We start from the raw sequence: 21485 nt of genomic DNA, 5'->3' as shown, positions 1-21485 counted from the left end.
TCTTGATGAAAATCACGCTGAACAGTTATTACGGACTCGCACTTAGCGAAGCGTAGAACACAATATGATTTTCGTTGTGTAATCGCCTTTTCCAAAAACTCTGAAATAGCGGGCGAAGAATTACAGTTAACGATAAATTGAATAAAAGAACAATTTCGTAACTTGCGGAAATTGTTTGATTGTTTTATCGTTTAAATGGATATGTTTGATGTCATTTTATTTACAACTAGCTGCGTCGCCCGGCTTTGCCCGGTCTACTTTGAAAATAAAAATAGTGTCAAGTGACGTATATTCAACAATCAGACTTAAATAAAAGAAAAAAAAAAAACCATCATGCAAAATTTCCCCTCCAAACAATGATGACAGATATTAAAATACTTTTAAGAAATTTAAAAGAGAAAAAATGGATTTAAAAAACGTAACCATGGAAACACAAAGTAAAATAAGTTTAAGAATTGAAAATGAGAAAGATGGAAATAAACAATGGATTCAAAAAGCTTACCGTGGAAACGGAAAATAAAATGGTTAAAAACTTGTATAGAGAACAGATTTTTGAACTTCATTTAATTCGCTTGTAACTTTCTTTAAAATAGAGATAGAGGGTTAAACTTTCGACCCTAGGTCGAGTAAGATCTGGAGTAAAAAAAGCAGCTCTATCCAATGGTGTCAAAAAGAAAAATTGGGACAATCCCTTCAATTTTTATTGATAGATTTAATGAAGAAAGTAGTGCCTAAATTTCAGCTAAGCATAAAATGTGCGAGCTAAAAACGCAAATTACTCCCGCCGTAATTAAATTAGAGCATTGAAACAAATTGCGTAGAACGCGAAAAATTCTACTCTTTCCAACGATATATAATATTAATATGTGCAAGTAATTTTTCACCCCCATAATTGGGAATTTATGAGAAAATTGGGCCTAAATTGGAATAAAAAAAGAATTATTCATCGAATTTTTTTCGAACTGGTCTGCAAACCTTTTCAGGACTTAAAGGAACAAACTGAAAATTTCACCAAAATCGGCCGGGTAGTTCTCCAGTTTTTGCGAGTTCAAACACACAGACGCTTTTGGGGACTTCATTTTATACTATGTAGAGAAGCAATACAATATAAATGGTCAATTAGTGTTCACATTTCAATTTTTCCATGTAAAACTTGCCATGAGCCCACATGAATAAATTGATGAGAGGTAAAAGCTTACATGTATGCTTTAAAAAATGGTGTACCAAGAAAATGGGTAACAAAAGAGTAACATACTACTCATTTGGATAGTTCATAATTTATTAAACTTGATAAGAAATAAATTTGAAGCACACTTTGCTTTGAAGTTTCATAGACTTATCTAATTACATTATTCAACACCAAAAATGCAACCGGTTAAAAAAAAAAAAAAAAAAAGCTCTTCCGAAATATTTTGCTTCGCTAAACACGGAAATCACCATAAAAAGTTGAGATTAGCTCTAGTTTTCAAGATACAGTGCCAACTAGGATAGTGAATTCTCACTAATGCTCTTTTTTCCTGGCAGATAGAAACACCCCCATGGGACTGACTGTCCTCTAAACTTCAACCTTTGGGTGGGATAGAAAATCTCACTACATGAAAAGCGAAATGGACTACCAGAAAGTTAAATTCTGGGAAGAGAAATGCCCAAAATCAGCCAAAATTTGGAGTTCTAGGTAGATCCACCCATTTCTGCTGCCATCCATGCTCATTCTGCTGGGAATAATGAAGAACTTCGGGAAAGCTGTGAACCAAGACAATTTTTCAATACCTTAGAGGGAAATTTCCTAGATATATTAAAGTAAAGGTGACGGAGAGAATTTTTAACGGCCCTTCAAATGCGTGCAATTAAGAAAATCAGTGTTTTTTTTTTTTAATTTTAAAAGCGACATATTGCTATGGGGGAAAAACAAAAAACATCCAATAAGCCTTTCAGGATATATTACAAGTATTTCTAAGCAGCAGAGAAGACTAGAACTAAAAATAGTTGGTCAAACAATCCCGGCGGAAGTTCTGTGATCATTGATGGATGGTGTGTCTCTAAAACTCTATTTTGTTCACTTCTTCCAAGATATTTTGTTTAAAAACTAAAGCTGTGAGCATGAGGAAAGATTTCCCCAAGACATCTTTACAATGGAACGCAGATATCACAGGGTCATTGGGCTGAGTTAATGCTCATCAAATGCTGCTGAACGATTACAAAAGATGGTCCTTCTTTGACGTACAGCAAAGAAAAGACGCAATAAGCCAAAAGCAACCACTGCTTTCCAAAAACTAAGCATTGTTTAATAAAACAGGACCCATTTAATAAAATTGAATGCATAGGATTTTTTCCCCTTCTTAACACTACCTTTAAATCAATGTGTAGTTGCTGTGCATCTTTCTCTAGTAGGCTTTTATATATCTTGAAAACAAGAAATAATTTTAAAAAAAATTCACTACCGTATTCGTTTTTCTCGACCAAAAATCAGTAGGAATTGTCTATTTAAAACCAGGATGCAGAAAAAAGTTATTTTTTGTTGACTATTTTCAAGGACTCTAGAAAAATTAAAATTAGTTAAGGAACTTGATTTGTACTTTCCAGTCCCTGATATTTTTGTACTTTATAAAGTTTAAAAGAAAAGAAAAACATATAAATTTCTCAGTACAACAACTTTTTTTTTTTTTCAATTACAAGAAGTGCAGAAAACGAAAAGGAGTAGATAGTGTAATTTTTTTTCGTGCTAAACAGATTGACAACATGCAGTAGAATTAAGGCGAAACCACGCAATGCAAAAGAATTTCCAAAATACTGCATTTAGAATAAATAAATAGCACGATAAGAAACGTGTAAGTCGCAAAAATTTATCTCAAGTAATAATATGTTATAGAAACGTAAGAACCATGGTTTTTACAATTTTGATGCAGGATGTAGCAAGAAGCTGAGTTTGACGGTTTTTTGGCATGATATTCCTCCCAACCCCCTCTTCCATTTGTGAGAAATTTGAAAATGTAAGGTTTGTAGTCACACTTTTCTAAGTTTTCGAGGTTTTCAAGCACTTGTCCTTTTTACAGTGACGACAAAGAACTTGGGGAAATTTCTTACGACTCAGAAGTCGCGAAGTTTTCAGCAAATTGCAAGACGCGGATTTAGATTGGATCAGTACTGATCTGTCTGACAGGTAAAGCATTCATTTGGTCTCCGAAAGCACTTCATGCTTAAAATTTATTTTCGTGCTTTATAATATGACAAATTTAAAGTGCTTCGAATTCCATTTACTCAAGTGAAATTATAACACGGAGTGTTTGAAAAGTCCTTCAGACATGTAAAGCAATCATAGAAAAGCAAAAATTGTCGTATGAATATGCGGTTTGCTCAAGAATACTTTTAGCCCAGTCAAAATAAAGGTTTCGTGTCGCAACTAATTTAGGGAAAGCTAACTTTTTGCAAGTTGTTAGTACATAAAGTATACATTAAAAAAATACAAAGTCCCGACCCCCACCCCTCTTGCTTCCCCCCCACCCCCTCTGAAACATTGTCAGAGCAGTACTATGATTATACGCTTCTCGTGTTGCAACTACTTAAGAGAAAGCTGAGTTTTGACAGGATGTTAGTACATAAAGTATTCTTGAAAAAAGTACAAAGTACCTACCCCCACCACTCTTTCTCCCCGCCACCCTCATCCCCTACGAAACACTGCAAGAACAGTACTATGATTGCGCGCTTTTCGTGTCGCAACTAATTACGAGAAAGCTGAATTTTGGCAGGATGTTAGTACGTACTGTATTCTTTAAAAAAGTACAAAGTCCCGACCCCCACCACTCTTGCTTCCCCCTCCACCCCCTCCGAAGCACTGCAAGAAAGTATTATGATTGCACGCTTTTCGTGTCGCAACTAATTAAGAGAAAGCTGAATTTTGGCAGGATGTTAGTACGTACTGTATTCTTTAAAAAAGTACAAAGTCCCGACCCCCACCACTCTTTCTCCCCCCCTCATCCCCTACGAAACACTGCAAGAACACTATGACTGCACGCTTTTCGTGTCGCAACTAATTAAGAGAAAGCTGAATTTTGGCAGGATGTTAGTACGTAATGTATTCTTTAAAAAAGTACAAAGTCCCGACCTCCACCCCTCTTGCTTTCCTCCCCACCCCCTCAGAAACATTGCAAGAGCAGTACTATGATTATGCCCTTTTCGTGTCGCAACTAATTTGGGGAAAGCGGATGTTTTTCAAGATGTTAGTACAAAAAGTATACACTACAATAAGACAAAGTCCCGACCCCCCTCTTTCTCCCCCCCTTTCCGAAACATTGCAAGAGCAATACTATGATTATAAGCTTTTCGTGTCCCAACTAAATAGGGGAAAGCTGATTTTTTTTCAAGATGTTAGTATACAAAGTATACACTAAAAAAGCACAAAGTCCCTACCCCTATTGCTCCCCCCCCCCGCCTCGTCCGAAACATTGCAAGAGGAGTATTATGATTATACGCTTACAGCTCGAAAACTAATGATGATACCAAAGTATTCCTTTGTTTATTTCACTTCTTACAATATTATAAACCAGTTGTGCCCAACCTACGGACCACGGGTCACACCCAGCCCATGAAACGGATCAGTGTGAACCGTTGTTTTGCGAAATGTTACAACTCGAAGACTATGTTGCAATTGGTTTCTGAAAAACAGGTTGCATTCAACAATAACAACAAAAAAAGGCATCAAGTTATTATAACTACAGTTTTTTTTTTATAAGGGGTCATCTAACAGTTTGTTGGCTTGGTCTGAAATATTGTTACAATGCATTCCACTACAGTGTTCACACATAGACGTACAATCGAACCCAGTTTTACGACAGCTACAGTTTGTAACATAATGTTTTACAGTTGCAAGATATGAGTAGGAGAATTTCACTTGGAGCAGAGGTAATTGTCATAGTCTTAGGAATCAGTCTGTTGCTTGAAATATATTTCCAAACCCATTCTTCTGCTGGTAATTGAAAACCTAACCAAGTTTGAATAAAAGTTTGTGAAAAGCAATAATCGCAAAAATGTCCCTAAAGTCCACTTTTGGTTTACCAAAACTTCCACCAACTTCAGACGTCACTCGTCAACATCTTTTTTAGGTTTCCACCAGAGTTTTAGGGTCAACACCAGATTCAAACTTGTTTAGGTTTTAAACGTCCCCCAGAAGAGTGGGGTTGGCATTATACTTCATGCAACAGACATTCCTAAGTTCATGAAGATTAACTCTGCTTCAAGTGAACTCTCCAGTTAATATCTTGCAATTGAAAACATTATGTACTTCAAACTGTATCTGTCGTAAAGCTAGGTTCGATTGCACGTCTATGTGTGGACACTGTAGTGGAATGCACTGTAACAATATTTCGGACCAAACCAACGAAATATTAGAAGATAGCCCCTTATATAAGACTTAAAAATGTAACCAAAAGTAATATTAAACGTTAATAATATCCGCTGCGAGAAAATAATCTCTGTTAAAATATATTGTTCCTGATTTATTTAAAGCTTAAATAATTCGCCAAGCATTAACATTATTTTGTAGATTATCGCCGACACAAACGAATTATAATCTTTTGTAACAAATAATTGCATTATGGTAGTAAAAACTTTAAGTAAACGTCATTACAGGGTTGATCCATTTCAGGAAAATGATTATTATCATATTATTAACTATAAATTTTGTTCAAACATTTCTTTCCAAGACGTAATGGTAAAAAGCTATTAATTTATTGAAGTTACTTTTTGGTTTTTGTTGTGAGTTTTCTGCATATGATTAAGTTGGTAAAATGGTGAAACTGAGCTATCTACATAAAAAGTGTATGTTTCAGAATTTGTGTATAACAGTGGTCCCCAACAATGTTTTCAGAAACCAATTTCCAAATATTTGGCTAACAATTTGTAACATAGTCATTGATAGTGCTCTTTGAGTTGTAACATTTCACAAAACAACGGGCAACACGGATCAGCTTCGCGGGCCGGATACGGCACCTGGGCCTTAGGCCCAGCACCACTGGTTTACAATATTGTTAGGAGTAAAATAAAAAAAGGAACATTCCAGTAACATCATAAATTTTCAAGCTGTACGTGTATAATCATAGTACTGAACTGATCAGTGTGAAATGTTTCGGAAGGGGGGGGGGGGGGAGTAGTAAGAGGGGTTGAAGTCGTGACTGTCAAGGTTTTAGTGTTCACTTTATATACTAACATCGTGCAAAAAATCGGCTTTATCTTAATTAGTTGCAAAAGGAAAAGCGTATAATCATAGTACTGCTCTTGATGGTCTAAGTGTTTTGGAGAGGGTGGAGAAGAAAGCAAGAGGGGTAGCTGTCGGGACTTTGTGTTTTTTAGTGTTTTCTTTATTTACTAACGTCCTGCCAAAATTCAGCTTTCTCTTAATTAGTTGCGACACGAAAAGAGTATAATCATAGTACTACTCTTTGCAGTGTTTCGGAGCAGGTGGGGAGGTGGGGGGTCGGGACTTTGTGGTTTTTTTAGTGCATACTTTATGTACTAACATCCTGCCAAAATTCAGCTTTCCCCTAATTAGTTGCGACACGAAAAGCGTATAATCATAGTACTACTCTTGCAATGTTTTGGAGGAGGTGGGGGAAAAGTAAGAGGGGTGGGGGTCTTTACTTTGTGGTTTTTTAGTGTATACTTTATGTACTAACATCCTGCCAAAATTCAGCTTTCCCCTAATTAGTTGCGACACGAAAAGCGTATAATCATAGTACTGCTCTTGCAATGTTTCGGAGGGGGTGGGGGGTGGGGGAGAAGTAAGAGAGGTGGTGGTCGGGACTTTGTATTTTTTTAGTATATACTTTATTTGTTAACATCCTGCAAAAATTCAGCTTTCATTAAATTAGTTGCGACAAAGCCTATTTTTTTACCTTCATTGACTGGGCTATTAACATATTCAGGATTTTTTTATGACATCGTGGAAAAAAGAAAAAGAAAGAAAAAAGGAAAGAAGAAAAGAAAAGAGAATAAGTAAAAAGAAAGGGAAAATGAAAGCGAAAAAGAAAACAGAAGAAGAAAAAAAAGAGAAAAGAGAAAAAGAAAAAAAAAAAGAGAAAATTTCTGAATGGGGTATTTCATTCAGCCAAAAGTAGTATTTTTAGTCACTTAAATTGATAGAATAAGCAAGAAAAAGAAAAAAAAAAAAAAAAAAACATGGACCCAGAATTTTTTTTTTCATTTTACCAACAGTTTTTTTTTAAATCAATTTTTTAAAATGTCCGATTTTGCAAACAAGGCGTGGTCTTGATGACGTCACAAATGGTGCTCTTTGGCGGATTTTGTACCGTGTTTCCACGTTATGATAATCAAGAAGCGAATTAAAATTGCGCTCTACGCTTGCTACCAACCATATCGTTGCCAATACACGTCAGTAAAGATGCGAATTAAATATTTTGCTCTGTGAATGGCAACACAGAAAGGCATTTCATCATTTGTGATGTCATCGGCAAAAATGTAAACAATAACGATTTAAGTAATTTTTTTAAAAAAATAAACTTAAACAAATTATTTTAAAAATGGTTAGATCCTATGTTTTTAAGCATGTTCTTTCAGAAAAAAAAATACTTTTAAAATTTTGGAAACGACCCCATTGTATTTTTAGGTTGCGCTGTACCTTCACAGTAAGAACAACAAATGTAATACGAGGTATATAGCAGTAAGTCACCGCCCTCTAAACCAGGACTAAGGCAGAACTAAACGCAATATACCAATTAGCCCAGTTATCACATCCTGAGACTGCAGTTTCATTCTTATTAGAACTCCTCAGGCAGAAATAGTAAATACCCGAGCTGGAGGAAGATGTCATCTCCATCATTTTATTAAACACTAGCGGTACCCGCACGGCTTTACCTGTAGTAGAAAATTGAAAGGTCATTTGGTTCACCTGTATATTTGCAAGTAATGGAGGATGATAGCTCTAAAATTTGCTATGTTAATTTGCTCGCCCATGTTACAGTAATTTGCTCGTACACGTTATGATACTTTGTTCGTCCACGTTATGGTAATTTGCTCATCCATGTTGTGATAATTTGCTCGATAAAATATTCTCAAAATTATAAAAGAAAAAGAGCAAAATCGAATTTTCGAAAAATCTTTTCGAGGTGCACACCCCCATGCTACAAACTAATTTTGTGCCAAATTTCATAAAAATTGGTCGAATGGTCTAGGTGCTATGAGCGTCACAGACATCCATACATAGATCCGGAGAGAAATCCAGACAGAGATCCAGACATTTAGCTTTATGATTAGTAAAGAAGATAAAGAACAATAATTGTTTTCCTTGAAATTGAAATACAAGTAGATCATTCTGATTGACGACTGCTGAAGTTCAGCAAATATTTTGTGTTGGGGATACATCGAAACATATATTTCGTTGCCATTATAATGCAATTTATGTGTATTTTCATAATATCAATGCGATGGGTGGGCTGGGCATACCTTTGAGCGTAAATTTTCTCGAATCGTAGTGACATTGAAATTGAAAAAATATCGATATTCTCAGTGCGGATGCTCAAAACCAAATGCGACGTTCTGTGCTGATTCTTATTTTCCAACATCGATTTTTTTTTTCTTTTTTTGTACAGATGTTTGGTAACAGCTGCGGGCTCCCAACAATTCTATGCAGATCTATTACAATATTTCTATCTCTCCCTAGGGATCACTCCCCACAAACTGGAAACCACTGATTTAGATATATCACTTGTGTTTTCTCCCGAGCCTTGAGATCCTTTTGGCTCAGTGGTAATGCACTGGGTTGCCATCACAAAGATACGTTGATCAAACCCCGCCACGGATCATGGCCCCACTAGATGGCTCTCACGCTTTCGGCCTTGTCAATTTATGACTTTTCTGTGTTAAACCGATGCAATTTATGATCTGCTTTGCATCCACCAATCAATGTCAATGTTTCAAAATTTGTTTATTTATGATTGGACGTCACCCGTTTTGACCGCAAGAGGCGCTGCCTCCACCAATCAATAGCAACGTAATGGAAACAGGGGTTCCCTGTAGCGCCCTCTTTGTTGCCATGAGTTTCAGCAATTGTCACGGAGTATAAAAATTAAGTTGGACCATGCATGGACACATCGCTCACACCCATCACGTCTACATCCGTACGCCACACATTGTGTAGTGATACTAAAACTTAAGAAATAATTCTTCTAAAAACTATTAAAAGTTAAATATTAACCTGGTTCAAAGCTATTCTGCCACGGGGAAGAACTTCGAACAATGTAAGGGATGTAGTGTGAAATAAATTCATTAAGTAAAACTAAACCAGTGGTTGGGAAAAACTCAGAGGCGTAACTTGGCCACGTAAAGTAGGGGGGCAAACTTTTTTTTCAAGGGAAATTTATTTGATTCATATTTTGCCATCCAACTAAAATGCTAAAAAAAATTTACTTTTTCAAAAAATAAATGAATTTAAGAAATCATACTTTTAACGCAATATACGTTGTTCAGTTTCAACAGAATAGAGCTACAGACAGTATTACGCACATACATCCGGAGAAGTATCACTCTTTCTCAAAAAATATGCTTATACTCTTTTGTTTGTTGTATTTATAGTTTACATGATCACTGCGGCGCCAAACAGTTTTGCTTACTTTTTATAATCATAAAGTACGGATATCGTTTCTAAGTTGCGTTGGTTTTAATTCGCGAATAATTCCATGGACTAATTAGAAAGTTCAAGGAATTCTGTACTTTGGAAATGTTTTTTCTTTCTTTCCGAAGTTGCTCTCCAGGATCCCAGGAATGAAAAATCTGTACAGTGTATACAATTTGCTATTAGTGACTTATGCCCTGAACCAAAGTAATATTCTACTTCAGTGACGCAACCAAAAAAAAAAAAAAAAGGGGGGGGGGAGGGGGGGCACATCGAAAAAGAAAAGAAAAATTTAGACCTTATAGCAGAGGGTGTGCGGGGATCTCCCCCGGAAAAATTTTGAAACTTTAAGTTTCAAAAATGCAATTTTAGACTTTCTTCGTTAATGTTAGGGTAATAAAAGGTACAGGGGTCTCAGCGGAATTTCCAGAACTTGAAGCTTTAAAAACGAGATTATAGGCCATATTTTATCAACGTTAGGGTAACGGATGGAGCTCAAGGACTGTCCCCGATCGATTTTTTTATAGGTTGAAATCAATTCCTCCTCCCCCTGCTTTCGACATTGAAGTTTAAAAACGCAATTTTAGACAAACGTTGAAGATTTTACGGGAAGGAGGTTTTGAAGCTCTTCCCTGATAAAATTTTCAAAATTATGGTGCTAAAAACTAAAGCAATGTTTCATAATCAGGGGCTATTCCACTTAAATTTTTTTTAAAGTATAGGATAATAAGTATTTTTTTAAAATAAAAACAAAACTGCTTATGGTATTGGAGGATGGCGGCATAGGGACCCTTGCCCGAATATTTTCTGAAATTCAAGTCTTAAAACGCGGTTGTAAGACTATTTTGTAATATTAGGGCCAGTAGTTTTTCGAAATTAAAACTCCAAAAATGTAATTTTAAGCGATTTTCGATGTTGTTCGGTAATTGGGGGCTTTCCCCTGGAAAATTCGCGAAATTGAAACCTGAAAATGAAATGTCAAGCGCTCCATAATGCTTCCGGTGTGTGTGGGGGGGGGGAGGGGGCTCTTCGGAGGGAGCAGCATTTTGATAACTTTCTTATTTTTCGACGAACTAGGAAAAACAAAAGAGAAAAAAAATAGAACAGAGTGGGGGGGGGGGGGGATTAGATGATCAGTTAACTGTTACTTTTGAATATTTTTTATTCAAATATTTATTTTTAAAAGAAATTAAGATTTTACCCTAACATTACTATTAATTTCTAAAAACTACTTTGCTTTCGAAAGACGTCTTCTCATCAATAATAAAGAATAGTTTTAAAAAGCATTCAACTCAAACATTCTATGGGGCTCGGGCTTTAAGCTTCCTTTCTGGTTCTACCACTGTTCTATTTTGACCCGTCCATTACATGGTTGGTTGTTCATTCATGTGAGCTAAGGATTAAAAGTAAATTTCGCTTTAAGAAAAACTTCGGAATTTTGCAGCAACATTTCCGTTCTTTCCCGAAAACACTCATTTTTTTTGGGCATGTAATCCTAGTTTACTACCTGAATTTAGTAAACTAGGATTACATGTCTATACTGCCGTGTGCAGGTAAACGGCAGTAACTGCAGATATGAGTTTTCGAGATATTTGGAGAAACGCGTTTTGGATTCAATACTAACAATAGGGAAACGTTGGATTTAGATGTCGTTTTCGCGCTTTTTTTTTCAGCGGAAACAAAAAAAGCGAGCTTGTACATTAAAGATAACGTACAATAGATGACAAAAATGCAAAAAAATGAAAAATGAAAAATTTGCAGTTACTGCCCTTTACCTGAACACGGCAGTATATGTATTGTGAGGGGAGGGGGAGATGTTCATCATCACTTTGGGATTAGGCGATCAGAGGTATACGGGCCTTTTCTGGGCTTCAGTTGCGCTGCCTTGGTCAGTTTAAAAACATATTAATTATAAATTGAAATTACTAATTGGTGGTTGAAGACAAGAATACATCTTTTGCATATAATTCATGACAATTGCACTGATAATATGCGAATTACATTTTATTATCGTTCGAAAATAAGGTATAGATCATTTGACAAACAGTTTTAAAAAAATCCTTTGCTTAGGAACGAGGGGGCAAAATAATACTTTGCCCATAGCTCAAAAAAAGTAGGGGGCACTTGCCCCCCTATGCCCCCCCTAGTTTACGCCAATGGAAAAACTACATTTTTTTTCTGTAGCGAACTACAACTCCTTTTTTTTTTAATGTAGCGACTACAAACTACTTTTGAAATGTAGTCCCTACTTCGCTACTTTTGAAAAAATAAATAAAGAAAAGAGCATACACACACACCGTTTGAGGATTGAACGAAAAAATTTGAAAAGTTGCTCAGATTAATAAATTAGCTCATTTGAACATGGAATATTTACTTAGAATTATTTTTTATTTCTTTCTTTTGTTTTTAAAACTATTTTTACGAATATTCGCTGCAAGAAAGGATTAAAAAGTTGAAAGGTTCAAATTTTTACAATTCGGCTATTTGAAAATGCAAATAGAAGCAGTCATAATTTGATTAAATTTTACATCGTACATCGGTATACATATACACAAAATTGATTAGATGAGGAAAACATACTTTAAACACAGGAGAAAAGCTTTAATTTTCTATATTGAGGTTAATTTCATAGGAACTTATATGTTGTAGGATTTAATTAATTAATTTTGAACTTCAAGCAAGGAGCTGGAGTCCACATTGAGGACACCATCCCCTTTCTCAAGCTGCTGAAAAAAATGTGTGTGTGTTCTTAAACTTAATTCAAAAGTAGTTTCTAGAAATCATTACAAACTACTATTTTTGGTTTGAACTACTCAATACTCTACTTTTTTTTAGAATGTATTGCGTTGCACTACGAACTACTAAAATGTAGCTACTACAGTAGCGTTGCTACTTGTAACGTGCTACTTCCAACTACTGACCTAAACGTAGGAAAACTCTCAGGTTATTCAATTTACAGCTTACCCTAAACGAATATGTCAAATACAACTAAAAAAACACATTTTAACAAATCCAAAGGAGTATTTACAAATAGTACTACGATAAATCAAATTTTCAAAAATCGGAATAAGTGCTCCCAAACAGCAACGCAGCGTACTAGACTCGTGAAGTTTCGACAAATAAAGGCTATTCTTGACCGCAACTGGAAAAATTATCACCGATGACGACAACTAGTGTAAGACCAGGAAAACTTAAGGGACGAAATTGGGGCACGGGGACGAAATATGGCTACTTTACTTACGTATATTTATTTATGTGTGTTTTAGTATAGGGTGTTTTAAAAAGAATGACTCGATTTTGAAAAATCATAACTATTCAGATTTTAATCCGTTTCATTAAATAAAGGTATCGTCAGAATGGGGAAAATTTCGAGTTTCACGGAGTTGCCGACAGTTTAAGCTATAATTTTTAAAGGAATGAATTTTTATCTATGAATAATTCTGTGTTTTGTTTAGTGCTATACTGCCGTGAGCAAGTAAAGGGCAGTAACTGCATTTTTTTCATTTTTTGGCATTTTTGTCATCTATTTTACGTTAGTAGCTTGCTTATTTGGTTTTCGCTGGGGAAAGGGGGGACATCTAATTCTAACATTTTACTATTCAAATATCTCAGAAAAACTCATTTCTGCAGATTCTGCTGGTTACCTGCCCACGGCAGTATTAGTGTAAGAACAGTGGCGGCTCGTGCCGTGAAAAAGTGCGGGGGCCAGATCATGGGTGCACTTGTCCCCCCCCCCCCCCCGGTTTTTGAAAAAAAAAGAATTAAAAAATTTTTTTTTAAAATTATTTTAACTTTCTTAAAATAAATATTTGTGTTAAAATATGTGTGTTAAATAGAGGAAATTAAATTTATTTTAAACTCTATTTTGTCATTATAGTACGCTAATTACTTGAAGACAAACAGTCAAGAAAAGAGCAAACTGTCTAACCTAGTGCAAATGAAGGCTTCTTTTTTTATTGTATGTCGTTTATTTTACATAGCCTGAACATTCAAGCTATGTAAAATAAACAGCATATAGGCAGTAGGGTGGGTCGATTTTAACTTTTTTTTGAAATCGAAAACGCCTGTGGTGGGAAAAGTTGTGTATTGGCATCAAATGCTCGCACGAAAAATTTTTTGGAAATCAAAATATATTTAGATCCCCCGCCATCCCCTTAAAGTTTGGCCAAATATGTAAAAACTGAAATTTTTTAAATTAAAAAAAAAATCTTATGTATAATATTTTTAATCGCCTGTGGTGGGAAAAGTTGTGTATTGACATCTAATGCTCACATAATTTTTTTTTGGTAATCAAAATATATTTAGATCCCTCACCAGTTCCTTGAAATTTCACCAAATATGGAAAAATTGACATTTATTTGTTATTTTTTATATTTCTCATGTTTGGTTTCTTAAATCACCCGTAGTGAAAATGATTGCCTAGTAACATTCTTCACTCATAAGTAATAATAATATTCAAACTACGCTCAACAGGTGAAATTTGGAATATTTTCATAATTTTTGAAATCTTAACGTTTTAAAGCAAAAATTTTATCCAACACTTTTTTTTTAATTTAAGCATTTTTTATACTTTATTTTTCTATAATAACACTATAGAATTCTTTAGGATTAAAACATAGGTATAAAAGATTAAAGTACTAGAAGTCCGTCGTCGCAGTTTTACAGCAGCTCTTCCTTCATTTTCCCGAAGTATTAGGGAAAAATGACTAAGAATTCACCTCGGAGTTTTTTGTAATAAAGAAGTTTTACACCTTATACATTGCTTTGTTCTCAAATTTTGGCATTAATTTTCAGGAAGCCAATGTACGTATAAAGCCATCATGGCGTGTTGCTCCACAAACAGATAAAGATGCTTCTGTCACCAACCTAACTGTTCTTTCTACCGCTTGTGTATGACATGGTAAATTCCACAACTCACTTTCAATAACGTCACCCGTTTCAGCTACTTTCTCAAGTTCCGCATTGGGTATATGTTTGGGGAGTGGAGGGTCTGTAAGGACACAATTTTGCCAATTTATCAATTCTGTATAGTCTTTTGTTTGAAAATTTAGAGGTGGAATGACAAAATCACGAACAGTTTTATTAGTAAAAGTTCGGGCCTTCAGGATTGTTCTGTAGCCTAATTTCCTTACTGAGGATCGCGTGCCTTTGATCATGGCTACACTGTAAAAAATCTCGGAAAACTCTCTGAATATACAAAAAAGCTTTCCGTAATACACAGATTCGTACACCCTCAGCAATTTTCTGCTTTTATCAAAAACCTTTCCCGTTTAGCAAGAAAGTAAGAGTCGACGCATGCGCAGCTCACACGGCAATTTTATAGTCCAGCACCAAATCCAAACTGAAATTTTCGAAAGCACGCAATGAAAACAAGTGCTGACTCATGTATGCGAAGTAACACTCATCAAGGGGATTAGTAGAAGTTTTGTTCCTCGCATGAATTCACTGAAGATAATTTTAAAGTCTTATATTTTCTTGCTTATGTATCGTCATGAGATTGAATTTGAAGCTATGTCACTTATTTTTAAGTACGAAGTGCAACTTCTCGACGCATGCTCGTGGAAGGAATACAAACTGAAATTAAAAACCAAATAACTGCAGAGAGGACGCCATGTAAATTCGTTGCGTCGCATAACTTGTGTAGGTAATTTACTTTTTTCTTGGATACTTTTCTTCTTTCTACCAAATGGGCAATTTTTGTTGGCAGAATTTTATTCTGTCATAAAAATCACCCTTTTGGTGACCAAAGCCTGCAAAAGACCACCACCGACGAATAGGTAAGTCGCTTTGCAACCCTATTACTTTAAAGAGATTGTTCATATAAATCTCGTTAAAAAAACTATTTTCCTCAGTATCATTTTTTCGTTGTGAACTATTGCAATTTGAAAATATTTTACATTACATAGAACACATATTTAAAGTGCAAGTGTGTCTAGTTTTATTCTGTAAAATTTATGAATTGAAGATTATAAAAAAACTTTAAATAAGTGTTATTGTGTACTTTGTTTTTATGTGTCAATCTCAGTTAATATTTGGCTGAACATTTATGTATCAAGCATTATGAATTAAATGTTATAATATGCAAATTGTCAGGTTTGATAGTTCGTCTTTAAGATTGCATGTTTTCATTCTCTTGTAAACAGTGTAGCTAGATTGTATGAAGTAAAAAAAAAAAAAAAAAACTATCTCTTGTAATTAGGAACATAGTGCTTCAGTATTATCCAAATGACGATATCTCTTTAAATATTTGCATTAGCGAAACGCTTTAAATTAGTTAAATGTGTATTAATTTCTTTAACAAATAGATACATATATGTATTTAAAAGTGTCTTCATTTTTTTCGTTTTACGAGCCTCAATTTTACAAAAAAAAAAAAAAAAAAAAAAAAAAACTTTATAAAATAATTTTGTATTTTTACACCATATTAAAGTATTTGACTTATAATTTATATGATACTTTGATTTATAATGTATATGATACTTTGATTTATAATTTATATTATACATGAAATATTTATCTCAGCAGAGCTTCATTAGTACGATTTATTTTAGTTGCAATGTACCTGCCCTTAAGGGAAAGAAGCTGCAAATATAACAAACAAGAATTATTTCTCAATAATATATTTTTGTATATATATGAAATACACAAGCAATGAATAGCAATGAGAAAAAGAAAATTAAAAGTAGCAATTATTAGAATAAAGTTGAAAGGTTGAATTCGGAGCTCATCATCCGTGGAAGATTCGATAAATATGGTCAAAAGACCAAAAGATATTAAACTATTTACTAAATAGAGAGTGTTTAAACTCTAATATATGCATTACATTGGGCCAAACGCACCATATGCTAAACTGTATGCAATAAACAAGAGCTTAAACCTAAAATTAAAAGTAGGGGTTTTTTACCTCGGCTAAATTAAGAAACAAGTCCCTATAATTTGTCTTCTTCAGGACAGTACCTACTGCATGCATACTAATTTAATGTAGGACAGTCATGAGGAATGAGTCAGTGGCAAAAATGGAACAGCTGCATTTACATGCCAAAGTAAAAAATAATATTATTTCATGTCATTGTTTTAAAAGTGATCATTTTTAAAAAACTATGTTATTAATATACAATGTACATATGGGGAGAAGACGAGGGGCGTTCACCACGCAGACTGTGCCATTGACATTTTCGGGGGGTTGCTTTTTCAAGGGGGGGGGGTGCTTCATAGCATTTTATGGGTGCACCATCACTCTTATGGTGGGGGGGGGGGATTCTCGTATATATGAAATGAAATAATCATGTAATAGAGTTCAATGTTTTAATAAATAAAATATATATTGCATTTTGCGCACACTGTAAAAATAAAATCAGTAACCTATTTGAATAAGTATTTATATTTGTGATGAGCTGGAAAAGGGCAATAACAGAAGAATCAACCCGAATGGTTCCAGCAGGGGGACTTGGTGTCATATTTAAATTCATCAATTTCTCTGTTGGTACTTTTTGGTACATTTTGTTCGTCAGAGAAATTGACTTGAGGTGAACGAATTCCGGAACGCGAAGGGTAGGTAAGTCGTGTCAAATTTTATCCGAAGATAAAAGCTATCAAGTTTGATACAAGATATGTTTTTAAGTTCTGCATTAAAAATACAATATGTTGATAGTTTTGTCTTGAAAATATTGAGAGAAAAACTGAAGTTTGAGATTGTTTAACAAACAATCCCCACTTTTCAGAAGGTACCCCCCCTCCAATTCCCCGACGATTTTGTGATTAGGAATGAAACTACTAGTTTATTTCATAATTTTTCAAAAATTTATAACTGTGCATCTGTTATGCTGTTAACCATGCTACTTGTCATTAGAAATTCAAAAAAAAAAAAAAAAAAAAAAAAAAATCCACGAATGATTCTAAAATTGCTTGTATTATTGCTCTTAGATATGAAAGAATTGAAGCTGATATGGTATGCAATACTATAATAAAGAATTATATTTTAGAAAAAATCACGGAAAAAGGATTCTGAAATTCTTGGAAACGTTTTTGAAAATTGTTTGGAGAATTTCGAAATACTCGGAAACGTTTTCGAAACTTTCATGAACCACAGCTGCACAGAATACTCAGAAACATTTCTGGAAATTACGGAAAGAGGATTCTGAAATACTCAGAAACGTTTCTGAAAATTACAGAAAGAGGATTCCGAAATACTCAGACACGTTTCTGGACATTACAGAAAGAGGATTCCGAAATACTCAGAAATGTTTCTGAAAATTACAGAAAGAGGATTCCGAAATACTCAGACACGTTTCTGGACATTACAGAAAGATGATTCCGAAATACTCAGAAACGTTTTTGAAACTTTCATGAACCACAGCTGCACGATATACTCAGAAACGTTTCCGGATTTTTTTTTTTACAGTGTGTACCAATTCTTCTACTCTGAGTTTTTCGTTACCTTTTCTATTTGGTTCATATATTCTTGGCTAAGTGCCAAGAACAGGCCGATTTGTCAGACTGGGGGTGGGTGATTTAAATAGTTTCATTATATCACAGAGAAGAAGAAAAATAAACATTCGGAGGAATCAAACCATCTGTCTCTTTGACAGTTAAAACTAAGCAGAAGGAGCAAAGAAAAAAGGCAAAACGTGCAATTTCAGACTCCCGGCAGGGGTGGTATATGTAATATGATATGACAATTATTTTGTTCACAACCAAAGGGTCTTACTATTTACACCACAGGTGATTTTAAAAAAAATACATAAGAAATGAAAAAAAGTTTCAAAAAAAGTCAATTTTTACATATGTAGCGAAACTTCAGGGACCTGGCAGAAGGTATAAATATATTTTAATCACCAAAAATTTTTTTTAAATGAACATTAGATGTCAATACACAACTTATCCCACCACAGGAGATTAAAAATATTATACATAAGATTTTTTTTAAAAAATTGAAAAATGTCAATTTTTACATATTTGGCCTAGCTTTAAGGGACTGGTGGGGGATCTAAATATATTTTGATTTCCAAAAAATTTTTTATGCGAGCATTTGATGCCAATACACAACTTTTCCCACCACAGGCCATTTCGATTTCAAAAAAAAGTCAAAATCGACCCACCCTAATAGGCAGGGTACGGGTCTCTGCGAATCCTGCTGTAAATATTGAGGTTCAATGCGTTGGTATTGAGGAAGAAAAAAGAACAGATAATCCGCGGCAGCGTATAATCCGTACCTCATTAATTTTACACTTTTTTAACACATAATCCGCGGATTATGCACAGGAAAAGACTACAATCCATTTTTTTAAAATTTCAAGAACGTACGCACAAAAAAGGGGGGAATAAATAAAAATATAAATTATTGTCTGAAAATAGTGAGGGGGCCCAGGCACCCTCCGGCCCCTCCTACGAGCCGCCACTGTGTAAGAAACATTTTCAGTGCTTTGTCTTGAATTTCCAACAATTTACGATCATTATAAAATTATACTGAGTTCATACACTTCATGCTTCAATTCATATACCACCGAAAAGGGACATCCGGCATGCCGGAAAAAAGTGAGGTTGACCAGCATGCCGGAAAATTTGAATTTTCCGGCATGCTGGATAATTTTAGGTTTATTTTGCAACAAAACAAAACTAGATTTCTGGATTCAGTTCCAATCAAAAATCTAACTACTAGAAATAAATAAATAAAAAAATCCCAAAAGTAAACTTCTTTCAAAAAAAAAAAACCGGGATTGCACATAATATGTGCTTGTTATTTATGGTAAGGTTATAAGAATTGGATTTAATAATTTGCCAATAAAGTAATCAATTCAGAAGCAATCATTGTTACTGCGATTTGTTCACAGTTTTTTCAAATAAATTATTTTAGGTCTATTTTAGAGAGGTAAGTTTAATTTTTATTTATTGAATAGGTATGGTAAATTCTTTAACTGCTTAAATGTTTGCTTACTTAGTTTTAATTTAATTTTTATAAAATTATCCGTTATTAAACAATATTTTTCTTGTTAAAATAACAAATGACATTGTTAGTAAGTATTTTTACAAAATTAAACTATTTATTTATACTAATAAGATATGTATCGAACTTATATTCATTTTTAAGCTGAGCATACATTTTTATAGTATTCCTATATTTTTGCCTAACCTCGATTTTTCCGGCATGCCAGAAAGGACCAAGCAAGTGATATTGAAAATCTGGTGACCCCCGAATTTTGTGGCATGCCAGATAATGCGGGGTAATATGCTAAAATCAGCACTTAAAAATAAAAGCAGTTGTGGGTCCATGTTGCGCCGGATGACTTGAATAAATGTCAGGGCCGGCTCTAGTAGTTCTGCCGTCCTAGGCGATATTGACAATTGCCGCTCCCCCCCCCCCATTGAATAATAATAATAAAATAAAATAATGATACTTTAAGAAAACAAAAATAATAGCAAAGTGTTTACTATTAAAGAGAGTTTCCAGTTAATTTTTAAACTGGGTTTTGCATATCCAAGCACTGATACACACTTTAAATTATATTTTTATTAACATTAAAGTAGTGCATCTTACGGCGCTGAAACAGATATTAATATTTTCAAATGATTTTTTAATCGCGCAATTTGCCGATTCTAAAAGTAAATTGAATTTCTAGTTTATTTCGAACTATGTTTTACATATCCAAGCACTGGTACACACTCTAAATTATTATTATTATTATTATTTTAGCATTAAAGCAGTGAATCTTATAGCGCTGAAACAGATATTCATAGTTAAAAATTTTTTTAAAAAAGAACAATTTCGAAATCTGCCGCCCTAGACGGCCGTCTAGGTCGCCTACCCTAAGAACCATGCCTGATAACTATGCAACGACTGTTCGAAATGACAACCGACGACCCAAGTAGGAAGTTCGGATACTAGACGGATGGGTTCGTTATAGCGCGAGTCGACTGTATAAAATAGCGATAAAAATCTCAAGCGAGACTGCTTGGCGACAAGCAGCGCCACCTTTGGAATAAGTAGTCGAAATCACTTTCTCGCTTTTCGTTTCGTTTGTGTGTGATCCCAGTAGCACATTTCTCCTAAACATGAATTACTTCACTTGTGGGATATTAGCTTTCTCGGTGTTCTCTGCGGTGATTGGTAAGTTTAAGGCCTTTCAAATTTCATTTTTTTCTTAAATGCTTCAATTAGATGCTTCCATGTGTTTCACACACACAAACTTTTATAGAAATCTTTATTAAACCGAATAAATTAATCTAGGAACTAGTTTAAAATTGATTAATATGTGTTATCATTTGATGGCACTGGAAGTTTGTGACGGTTTAATTTCATTACATCACTAGAATTGTACTGCCATTTAAATAAATGAGTAAAGTTTTAAAAATAAATATTAAAAATGTTTAATGTAGCGAAATTACATTTAAAGTAAAATTTGTAGCATCGATAGAGATAAAAATGTGAAGAATTATTTGACAGATTTATAAAAGATAAAGTATAAAGCTTAAGGGTACCTCAGTACCTCAAAAATGATGAAACGATCAAAAAATTTTTTATTGCTTCTTTCAAAACAAAAAACTATTCTGAACACAGGGAAAAAGTTTCATTGCTTTAGTTCAAATATTTAAAAAGTTATGAGTGGTTTTAGGCCCTGCTCCCTATGTGTTCTTATGCAAAAGAAAAACTTCAAATTGCTTTTTCTCGATGATGGTTTTTTCGTGTTCTCATGTCATTAGAATCCCTAAGGATTTTTTTCTATTGAAGGTACAGCTTTAAAGTAATACTTTTTGCAATTGAGATAACACATTTGACAAAACTGTGCATTGGTAAGCATTTTATAAATTACTCTAATGTTTAGAGCATGTTTAAACCTTTAAAAACCAAATTAAAAAAAAAAAAAAA

General features: G+C 34.2%; 1 protein-coding gene across 1 annotated transcript in view; it reads left to right on the top strand.

Moving 5' to 3' along the window:
- Positions 1 to 20588: 20588 nt before the first annotated feature.
- LOC129222467 (protein obstructor-E-like) overlaps positions 20589 to 21485 on the top strand; it is a 41848-nt gene continuing 40951 nt past the window's right edge. The window contains exon 1 of the mRNA XM_054856981.1: positions 20589 to 20726. Within this exon, the coding sequence (XP_054712956.1) occupies positions 20672 to 20726 (55 nt within the window). The 5' untranslated portion in view covers positions 20589 to 20671. The remainder of the gene's footprint in view (positions 20727 to 21485) is intronic.

Source organism: Uloborus diversus, chromosome 5 (assembly GCF_026930045.1).
Source record: "Uloborus diversus isolate 005 chromosome 5, Udiv.v.3.1, whole genome shotgun sequence".
In the NCBI taxonomy this organism is placed as follows: domain Eukaryota; kingdom Metazoa; phylum Arthropoda; class Arachnida; order Araneae; family Uloboridae; genus Uloborus; species Uloborus diversus.
The sequence above is the reverse complement of the archived record's forward strand: the minus strand, read 5'-3'. Positions and strand labels throughout refer to the sequence as shown.